The sequence below is a fragment of the Rhipicephalus microplus genome, chromosome X (genome assembly GCF_043290135.1).
Source record: "Rhipicephalus microplus isolate Deutch F79 chromosome X, USDA_Rmic, whole genome shotgun sequence".
Taxonomy (NCBI): Eukaryota; Metazoa; Arthropoda; class Arachnida; order Ixodida; family Ixodidae; genus Rhipicephalus; species Rhipicephalus microplus.
Window position 1 is genome coordinate 146,758,007 of NC_134710.1, and position 11,325 is coordinate 146,769,331.

Here is an 11,325-nt window from a genome sequence, read left to right on the forward strand (position 1 = left end):
CGTAAATTGATGTACTGGCCAGAAATGGGAGCAGACATTGCCCACCTCATTGACAGGTGTGACGTCTGCAAGAAGTTTGCTTATCGACAACCTGACGAACCCATTCTCTAGCGCACCATCCCCGACTTGCCATGGGCTAGAGTTGGTGCAGATCTTTTTCAACATGTTGGAATGAAACTTTTTGTTGTATATAACGCCTACTCTAATTCTCCTGAAGTCGACCCCTAAAGGAGACCTCAGCAACAGCCATCACTCAGAAGCAACGTCAGATATTTACAAGCCACGGGTTACCACCAGAACTTTGCACTGATGGTAGCCCTCAGCTTGCGTCAAAACAATTTAAAAATGTTGCGGCTTGTTATAACTTCAAGCATATCATTTCAAGTGCGCGTTTAACCAGATCCATTGAACTCACCGGCAAGAGCGTGCAAGCATTCAAGCAAATTTTCGTCAAGACGGAGGAAAGTGAGGGTTTTTATTTGTGCCTTCTGAACTATACAGAGTGTGCCCTCTTGAGGATGGCCGGTCACCAGAAGAACTGATGATGGGGCGTAGCCTCAGAACGCTGCTTCCAGATTTCTCAACATCAGCCCCAAGGCCCGTGTGAAAACATGTTCAAGCAGAGACCGCCAAAAGATCGCTGGCTCCACTGAATAAAGGGCACGTCGTCCGTGTTGTCAATAATGATAGATGGGAAATAGAAGCGCAACTCCCAGACCACATAGCGTTAAGGTCGTACACCATTCTGACAGAAGATGGCCGGGTGTTCCGCCGAAATAGGCAACATCTTCGCAAAAATTCAGAAGCCTTCTGTCTACTTTTCCTTTATAACTCGGACGACAGCGACAACACCTCCGATTCGGCTTCGAGTAGTCATACCGCACGAGACAGCCCCCCGGCAAGCTACACAAGACCAACCACCAGCAGACTCCCCAGGCTCATCTAACACGGATGATTTATGCCGACGATCCACCAGACCTCAAATTCCACCAATTCACTTGGCCTACACCCACGGATTCCAGCTGAGTAAAATGGCCTAGGAAAGTCAACTGTTATCAACTGGCGTTCACAATGCATTTTGTGTGTTTTGCCTTCAAAGAAACAGGGATGCAGCGGGAACTGGCATGCAGTGTTCTCTGTGTTTTCAGCACATTTTGTGTGTTTCACCTACAAAGAGAGGAGGATGGAACGGGCAGTCAACAGGACAACACTGTGCGCCATCTATAGCAACACCTAGCACCGCTGCACGCTGGCAGTGTGGCAGCTTGGGCTAGTTGGTATGGCATGACGATAGTTATAGCGCGAGAACAAAACGTCGGCACAGAGAAGAAGGTCCTTTGTGTCCTTCGTGTCCTTCGTGTACTTCGTCTCCTTCTTGCCTCTGTGTCGACATTTTGTTCTCGCGCTATAACTATCGTCATGTACGCTGGCGTTCAGCTTGTATCAATAAACCAGCCTTGTGGCCACAACATTGTGCAGACGCTCTCTTCAAGACGCTCGATACATATAGCTGTGCACATATTGTGCGCATCATAGTTCATACAGTCGGCAAAAGAGCTGGAAGTCACTCATAATAATATCTGGAGTTTTACGTGCCCAAACCACGATACCGTTACGAGGGAAACCATAGGAGGGGCTCCGGAAAATTTCACCTTCTAATGGTTTTTGACGTGCACTAAGATCGCACCGTACATGGGCCCATATCCATTAGTCCCTATGGAAGGTTTTTTCAGAAATAAAAAGGGTGCACAGCATGTGACATGCCTTCTTTGTTCTTATACCGAAACAAATTTTACTTTTTAGACAAGTATTTATAACTAACGGTCATTTGTCGTTCTGTTAGGGTGATTATCAATGTTACTCACGCGCACGCTTCGAATTAACAGAAATACCATGTTCTTTAGGAGGGTTAATAGTCGGCACAAGTCGAGCATTTTGTTGTCCTTGTTCCATTGTGGCTTTAAACTTTTATGAAATGTCAATTCGCCTTTCGAAAAAGAAACTAAAAACAAAGCATTTCACTCTATTTTGCGTTTTTTTTTTCATTTAGGAAGTGCACGTTTCTTTCAGCCGTGTTACTTCCTCTTGAAACGAGTTTTCGTCAAATGCGAACTTTGACCGTTTTATCATCATTCATCTCCTCTCCTCCATATCCTCCTCTCACTTCTCTCACCCGCTCATTCTGCACGCCAAGGATGGTTCAGGGAATTTTTAATTTGAACCGCTGATACAGCGACAGCCAAGTGACACCACCCCAGATTGGATAACTTGGAGCGCAATACCACGATTCTCATTCACACACAAAAAAAGGACTGCTGCTTGGCCGGCTTCTGCAAGACAGAGTTGCTTCTTAGGTTGTCTCACTCATGCGCAATTTTTTTTATTCTGGTTAGTGTGGCTCCCTTACAGTTTGCAGAACGCAACAAGGTCTAACTGTAAATCTTTTTTTTTTTCTTACTTCGGTAGTTACACATTGTGCCAGACATCGTGGGTGTTGCAGGCGCTTGATTACGCCAGCCAACACACTATCTGTGCGTGTAGGAGAAATGTCTAAAGGTGAAAAATAATCAAACTAAGCATATGAAAAGCACAGCTTTACCATATTTGAACGCTTTACCAATTTCACGTCTTAGCTGCCGCCTTTTTTTGTGAGCAGGATTATTTGCTGAATATGCTGCAGAAATATTGCTTTTAGTTTGCTCAACATTAGCCTTACAAATGTACGGTTCAGTTTATCCTGAACAAATTTAGACGACACGCTACTTTGACAAGGTTCTGTTTGTTGTAAACTAAATAGTAGTGCCTGTTCGAATGCACACAGGTGTGCCCGGACAGAAAGTAACAGAAAGACAGAGGGCAGGAAGGTTAGCTAGAAAAGCGTCTGTTATAAGCTACCTGCATACGCCGGCGAATATCGAAAGTGCTTTAATGTGCTCAAAAAAGCTTCCCATTTTATATAACGCTCGGAAAGCTATAAGACAAAAGTTTAGTCGTATAAGAAAAGGCGCTCTACAAAAAGTTTTGAATCCTGTGTGATGAACCAGGAGGAAACGGTAAAAAATAATGAACGGTTTACAGGTTTAGAAGTGCTGCTTTCGTATTCTGCTGAAGTGTTTTTCACGTAGAGATGGCGTGGTGGGGACTCAAGTCAGTGGTTTCCAAAAGTGATGAGAACAGCAACTGGAGATAACTTAAGCAGCCTGCAAGTCGAGCGCCATCACTTGGTTCTCCCACCGCAACAGACTGCGGAGTCGTTTCTCGGATTCAGTTTTCCGCTCTCGTTCAAGCGTGTGCGCGGATTCACGGCCCTAGCCATGAGCCCCCTGGGCATAACCCTCCTCCTCGGACTGCTGGGGGTGTCTACCGCGCAGTTCAGGTAAGGGCAAAATACTCGCATTCGCCGTGCACTTCAGTCAGCAGCGAGAAACGCATACGAAGTTAGTATCAATAAACAAGAGTGCTGAGCACCCAAATTAATTTGAGATCAACTGCGAGGGCATGTCTTTTCGCTTGAGACAAAGAGTAGTAGTTGAGCTGGGTAGATCTTGTAATGCTTTCCACTGAGCAGCGATGCTTAAACGTCGCAATATTGACGCAAGGTTTGACGTTAAATTAGAGAATGTTCAAGGTATAGATAGCGTTCGGCAAATTTAATACAGAGATCATTGAAAAACAATAATTTCTGCAGCCTTACGTACCAATACGAAGGCGCCAATAAGAATAATTACTAGGTACTAAATCGTGGTGGGATACGAATAGTTTAAACTACCTTGGGCTTTTTGCTAGCACTACACAGCATTTCACCTGCTTCGAAATGCGATTGTCGCGGCCGGAATCGAGGGGTGATTTGCTTTAATTAGGAATAAGTCTTTGCGGTGAACTCACTTCAGCTGATGTCCTGATGACAACGACCCTGATTGATGTTAAAGATTATTATAATTACATGCACATTTCATTTGATTGAGTACCTCACGAGGCTTCCGTTTTTAGCACGGGCATTAAGAGAAGGAGTGAGTCAAAGTAATATTTCACGTATACTATAGTGCGAATAAATAAAAGTGAACCCTACATTTTCAGCGTGAATGACATTACAGCAATACTATACAGACATGATAGTTCATAAAAAGTGAATTTCTGAGACACAGTGTGTAGACAAGGGCTTGTTTGGAGGACGTAAAAAGAATGACAAAATATACCTAAAGCTTGGTACTCTATAAAGGAAAGAAAAAACAACGGGCGGACTCTGCGCAGACTTTTAGACAAAATGTTTTACTTTCAAGTTTGTTTACAGTATAAATGAAGCAAAAACAAAAAGAGAAAAAACCTTAGCAATGTATCATCCAAATTTGCCGGATAAAATACCACTCATAAATGTTGATTATACGGCAGTACACTGGGGGGACTGTTGCGTGCGCAAAGGTTCATGTAATATCTATATTTCAGTTATATCGTGTAATATGTCTGGTGGTGGTGATGCACCGAACCTCTGTAGTTGGTTGCTCCGAGGCAATCTTCGCTTTTGTCAACTGTAGTGGGACACATCATTCAATCTTTTACGAATGGGAAACAGAAACATCGATGGCACTCTGATTTACATTGGTCAACGGGAACGGTATTTAAAGGTTTCTCAGACTATCTTGCACAGTTTATTGAAAGCCGTCTTGGCCGGTATACAGGTATGCAGAACATGATATGCTGATATCACACGTACCTTTTTACAAAGGTGTATGTGGGCTGAAAGATTAGCTAGTATGCTCATAATTTCAGCACACCTAACCCACGCATCTATTTCTTTCAGTCGAAACAAACACATTTTTCCGATTGAACTCTGACAGTGTACTTACAATGCAAGCAAAAAAAAAACGCATGATTATAAAGCTTAAATCATTTTCTACATATTTATATATAATTGCTTCAGTAGCTTCTCTGGAAGTGAACTACTTGATTCCGTCTCAATAATAACAAGCCAATAATAACAAGACGGGGATTCTCCGAGTTTAAGCAGGGCTTCTCCGAAGTGCCGTTTAAACTAGGAGAAACCCCTTGAGCTTCACAGTTAAAAAAAAAGCCGACTGCACAGAGAACTAGTAGTTTAACATAAGGGACGACCAATGCAGAAATAAAAATAACACACACACACACAGCAATATGTATCGAGAGACACGAGAAGGGCCGCGATGGTAATCAGGCCCACGTGCGGTTCACTACTCAACAGGATGGGAAACGGGACAGCGTACAAAAAGAAGAGGAGATAACGTGAAGAGCTCTAGTTCATCTGAGAGTGCACATTAGAGGGACCGAGAACTGGCGTTATTTTGAGACAGTTTTTGCTGGCGTGACAGAAAGCTTACCCTTCGTAGCGTATGTGGCTGCAGTATTCAATTCCAAAAGCATGTAGTCATTTTATGAGCAGTATTTTTCTATCTGAAAGGCTCTGAACACGAATAAGTCATTCTACCCGGAAACGCTGAGAATTCATAGCGTTGCCGGTAGCATTTCTGGCAACTTGTGCATGCTGTCGTTGTTCTGCTGTTGCAGGAGTTTCTGTATCTATGCTTAACCACGTTTATTTTAAACTTTACAACTATTTTTGAAAATAACAAGCCGTTACAATGAGGTGATGTGACTTTATACAGCATCTTTGTATTTGTACCGCAATGCATGCGCCTGCGCTCGACCTTCTTGGGCCTGTATTGTGGATGGCCTGTCCCGTCAACGTTACTCTCATGACTCACGAGCCAAGCCATGTCACCGAAAACGTTACTGCGCATATGCGCAGCCATGTCGTCTAGCACTGCACGTCATTTCTGAGGCAAATTGTAGATATAAAAACCATGTCAAAACCAAATCTTAGCGGCCCAGAAACAGCGTGCACGGTTTCATGAGCACGCAGAAAAGTTGCTCAAGAAGCACTGACGAGCATGGGTTGATTACGTCATGCGAAGGCAGCGCCACAATAATGCGTACGGCTAACGCAGACCTCTATGTACATTTTTATGAAGTAATTTCTGTTATTATATGGAAGCAAACAATATTTCAATACTAACAGGAAAATTGTTCAAGGCGTACACTAGTTTACGGTCACAAAACAGGGCATATTTGCAGCTTAAGGCGCGAAAACGACACGGACGAAGAGAGACAGTACACACACACGGAGGCGCTCCGTGTGTGTGTACTGTCTCTCTTCGTCCGTGTCGTTTTCGCGCCTTAAGCTGCAAATATGTTAAACCAACAAGCCCAGTCTGCTATTCTTACTACATATAAAACAGGGCACATAGGATAATTGGTTTTTTTTGTTACCAGGTGGTGCCACATGCTATTTTCACAATTTTCAATGCATAAAAAATTGGCAGGCTCCATGTACAGCGGGAATCGATTATATGTGAAGCACGAATGAAAAAGGTTGATAAGTCACGTTAAAATTAGCACAATGTTACTAGGCGAACGCACATTATGTCGTACATGGCTTCCATGTCATGTTTATCATGTTTGTACGTGCCATTTACCTTCGTCGTCCATCTAAGTCACATAATACCAAAATTGGTATATGTGGAACTAGCGAAACAGCCGCGACACGCTATGAACGTACCATGTTGCCATGTTTAACACGGCATGCATACCATGGCTATTAAGTTGTAACGTGTCATTTACCTTCGTCGTCCATTCACATACCGTCATACCAAATTTGGTGTAAGTGAAGCTAGTAAAACTGCCGCAAGCGCATCGTGAGTATCGCATCTAGTCATGTTGTTACATGACACACATGTCATGATTATCATGTTAACTTGAACGTGTCATTTGCCTTCGTCGTTGATTCACGTCACGTAATACCAAATTTGGTATATGTTAAGCTAACGGAACATTAGCTTGAAATAATCCTTTGCTACATGAATAAACAAGCAGGTCACGGTCCCAGTGCATTCTATGGACCTTGAAACACAGCATACCAGTATTATGGAGATGAATATAAACATGCTTTTTTTTTCTTTTTTGCCTTTGTTCAGCATTTCTTTGTGGAGAAACAAGACAGACTTTGAACCGAGACGCCGAACGTGGTTGGACGCGGCTGCTGTGATTCCGGAAGAATTGGAAAACGAAAAGAACGTGAGTACTTTAGGTGAAACAGGATGGTAAGATGTAAGCAAAATAACAAAAATAACAATTGACATATAAGACTCATGCACAAAATAGTGGACGAAATGCATATCGAACCCACCTATAACAAAACTGAATCTCACAATATATCGCTTATAGTAAAGAGAAGCTGCTCAGCTGCAGAACCGCCCACTTTTTTGTTTTCCATGGTGAAATAACCCGCTTACGGCCATGCCCGAATGCCGTATTCGGTGTCCTTGCAGAAAGGCAGTGTGCACAAAATTTTTGAAAAAAAAGAAGAAAATGAGAGATTCAAGCTGTTGAACCACCGCCCACAACCCCACGTACGCTTTTGGATTTGCGGTAGGCTGCGGCAAAGATATTTTTTTGAAATTCACCATGGCACGGGAGAGGAGGAAGCTTCTGTTAAAACAGAAAATATAAGTTAAATATTCAAAATTCGATAAGTCTCAGCATCTAAAGGTTCAAACATTGGCTTTATGGGGCTTGTCATGGTCGCCCGAAAGCATAAAAAATTTCAGAAATGTCTGAAAAATTGGCAGATTTCTCACTCACTGTCACTGATGTGTGTTGCAGGTCCCATCCGATATCATAATAATCTCGCATCCACCTGTTATCCCCCTTTTTAGCTTTTTTGTGTAACCCGTTTATAGCATTTTATAGTTATAACAATAAAATTTTTGTGGCGCTTGAATATTGTTATCATTAAAAGTTTCTGTTGTACGAATCGTGTAACATACTACGCAAACGCATAAGTCAAGTTTTTACATGAAAACAGGGAACTAATCTTCTTAATTTGTTGCTACATAACTTGTGGTTTTAGTGTATTTGTATGAATAATTCTTGACTACAAAATGAAAAGGAACCGGCCAAGATCACTTACCAATAATAATAACCTAATACGTACTGATGACCTGTCGCGGTGGCTTAGTGGTTAAGGGGTTGGAATGCCTTGCTCAATATTGCCTTGCTCAATGCCTTGCTCAATATTGCGGCAACAATCACGGCTATGGCATCGACATATAAGGGTGAAATAAGAACCACCTTCGTAAAACCAGGTGGTTTTAAATAACCCCAGGTGGTCAAATGAAAGGTGCGAACCCATTAAAACTCCAAATTTTGATGCGTTAATCAAAAAAGCGTTCGAATAAAGTAGGCAAATCAATAACTTTATATCTACATGGCAATGAGCTAAAAGTCTCATCTGGTATATGGAATAAAAAATATCTCGGCACAATAATTAATTTATTTACGCCCCCTACTTCTCATAGATAATCCCCTCCTAGATAATTATTGTCAAACCTGTTTTCAAACGCGAAGTGAATGCGGGAAAAGTTGGTTCAAATGGACTATTTTCCCCCAGCTGCATTATTACGGACTCATCGGCCTTGGAACGCCCCCGCAATCATTCAAGGTTATCTTTGACACCGGTTCTGCGAATCTTTGGGTACCATCGGTCAAATGTCCCGATACTGAAGACGGCTGCAGTAAGTAGTTCTCCGTCTCCAGAGTGGTAAATAATGGGTGAACGATTTACTGAAACTGCCACCTTGTATTCGCGAAATCAATTCTCGTAGTGTACTCGTCACAATTTCGTAACACACGGTGAGGCAATACGCGGTCATGTTTGCAAGAGTGCTTCCTTTTCTCTTTCCATTGCGGTTGACTGCGTATCATGTCGTCCCTAAAATACAGCTCTTCGAAGCTAGATGAATGAGATTCACACGCAGGCCAGCAGGCAGGCAACAAGGGAAGCAGTGCAGGCATGCATGCCATGCAGGCAATAGAGAGAGAGAGAGATAACTCTTTATTGAAAGGCAGATAATTTCGCTGGTGTGTGCAAATCACTGACTTGCTACTCTGCGGGGGATTGGGGACTGAAAGAGAGAAAAAGAAGTGAAAAATAGAGAAGTAAGGTAGGCAAGACAGTTACGCAGGCAGGGAGGATTTCCGATACGTGTGCACTGTTTCACTTATGATGGTTCCTATCCACAATTCATAACGATGACAAAACACGCAGAAAGGTTGTAATTTAATCGATCGTATAATTGCGTTAAATAAATCACTACCCAAAAATAAGCGAAATTTGGAGACAGCTTGCTTTATAGGCCAGATATAGTGGAGATACATCCTGCTATTAGTTCATTCAAATTTTCAAATCGTGCTATTACACAGACGTCCACAGGTTCTTGCTTCACCAAACCAGAGACGTATTTACACTACAGCGTAGAACTCTAACTTAATACAAGGGCAATGAATCTGAAAAATAATTGATTCACTTTTTTTCATCCCCTATAGAGGACAAAAAGAAGTATGACAGCTCCAAGTCAAGCACTTACAAAGCAGACGGCCGCAAGTTCCGCATCGAATATGGAAGCGGCATTGTCGAGGGAATCTACAGCACCGATGTTCTAACCATTGGAAATGGCAAGGTGAACCCGCAGACGTTCGCCGAGGCCACAAAGGCCCAAGGTTCTATCTTTAAAGCGGCTAAGTTTGATGGACTTTTGGGTCTCGGTTACCCAGCTCTCGCCGAAGACAACGTCGTGCCAGTGTTTGACAACATGATGAAGCAGAACCTTCTACCCAAGCCGGTATTCTCGGTCTATCTCAACCGAGACCCCAAGGCCACCCCTGGAGGAGAAATCTATTTTGGTGGAATCAACTCCAACCGCTATACGGGAAGCATCACCTACACAAGCGTCACTAAGAAGAGTTACTGGCAGTTCAAAATGCAAGGGTACGTGTATTTTAATCTCAATTAAGTTCACAGATTCGATCAATATTACGCACAGAGAACGGGTTAATTGCTTCAGATTAGCCCCATCACCCTCATTTTCTATCTTGAGTACCAAGGGTTTTACTCTCTAGCACCAGTTTGATAAGCTTTCTATAGGACACAATTTCATTGTCGCTAAAACGTGTCCTTCTTCCCCCACAGATAGTATGACCAGAGGTTCCCAAGCAATGCTGCGTGACTGACCAGGCAGAATATAATACACAGGCGTGATCGATACGAATTATTGCTACAATTTGATGCTTTTGTTATACAACGCTTTCCTCGGCTTTTGGTAAAGTCCAAAAATGTTGCCGAAATTCGGAGAGTTAAAATGCGTTTTATCGCACAAAGGCATCTGCGAGGCTCTCTAATATGCACTGCTACTTTTGTTTAAATTGATGATGATTACTTTCGGGCAGCACAAGGTATTTATTATTGTTGCACTGAGCAAGCTCTGTGCTGATTTAAAGGGGCCCTCCAACACTATTTAACACCCAATTTTTTATTTATGGGTTGTGTAGGCTGACGTACAGACGCATTAATGCAGCAGGAACGGCAGTTGTAACAGCGTGCAGTCTTAAGTTATTCGATTCAGAAAAATTCAAAATACAAGAAAAAATTGCTACCATCAACTTAACTTTCGCGGGGTCACCTGACCACATTTCAGTCATCCGATGACGTCGGGTGACTCCCCCAACGAAACGAGCTGAGAGGGCCCACATAGAGGAACCTCGCACACCAGTGTTGCTTGTTCTTTCCAACGTAACGATGACCTCGTTGCCACGGTAAGAAACGCGTGCCTGACACTTCACTTGCCAGAACGTGAGTGGGATCTGCTGTTTCCAAAAGAGGTATTTTCTGATGTTTTTTACGACATTCAGAGCCATCCTCTCCTCTTATTCGGAGAAAGAAACTTGTGGAACGATCAGGGCGGTGAAGTACTGTTGACCCTTCGCGCATTGCTCGTAGAGCCTCCCAACGAACAGCGATGGTGCACTGCACCCCTTTAACAAGCGCACGTGCGGAAAGAGACAGCTCGCAAACTCCTAAAAACAAGAAGAGGAAAGGAAGAGAGCGAGGCCTTTCGTACGGACAACCGACTCACGCAACCGAAAAATGGTAGCCAATGTCTCTGTCGTGGTAGCGAACGTTGGTAGTATAGTGTACTAAAAGGAAGCAGTATGCTCACTGCCCTATCCCTGCACTTCGCCGCCATGGCCCTCCCCGCGTCGACAAATCAGGCACCCGCGAGAGGTGCTGCGGCCGAGAGGCGCTGCCGCGAAGATGGAATAACTAATCTTCTAAAGAATATCTAATAAAAGTAACAAGGTATAAAATGAGAGCAACATGTATCTGAACCTATAGAGATACAATGCGGGCTTCGACAGGGATGTCCCTTCTAACCTTTGTTATTTCTGCTGTATCTCCAG

The 11,325-nt window shown here is 43.1% G+C and overlaps 1 protein-coding gene across 1 annotated transcript in view; it reads left to right on the plus strand.

The window, feature by feature from the left end:
* The first annotated feature begins 3,152 nt into the window (after window positions 1–3,152).
* LOC119177014 (cathepsin D) overlaps window positions 3,153–11,325 on the plus strand; it is a 31,350-nt gene continuing 23,177 nt past the window's right edge. Inside the window, exons 1-4 of the mRNA XM_037428363.2 lie at window positions 3,153–3,376; window positions 7,005–7,104; window positions 8,480–8,603; window positions 9,415–9,856. Coding sequence (XP_037284260.2) covers window positions 3,168–3,376; window positions 7,005–7,104; window positions 8,480–8,603; window positions 9,415–9,856 — 875 coding nt within the window. The 5' untranslated portion in view covers window positions 3,153–3,167. The remainder of the gene's footprint in view (window positions 3,377–7,004; window positions 7,105–8,479; window positions 8,604–9,414; window positions 9,857–11,325) is intronic.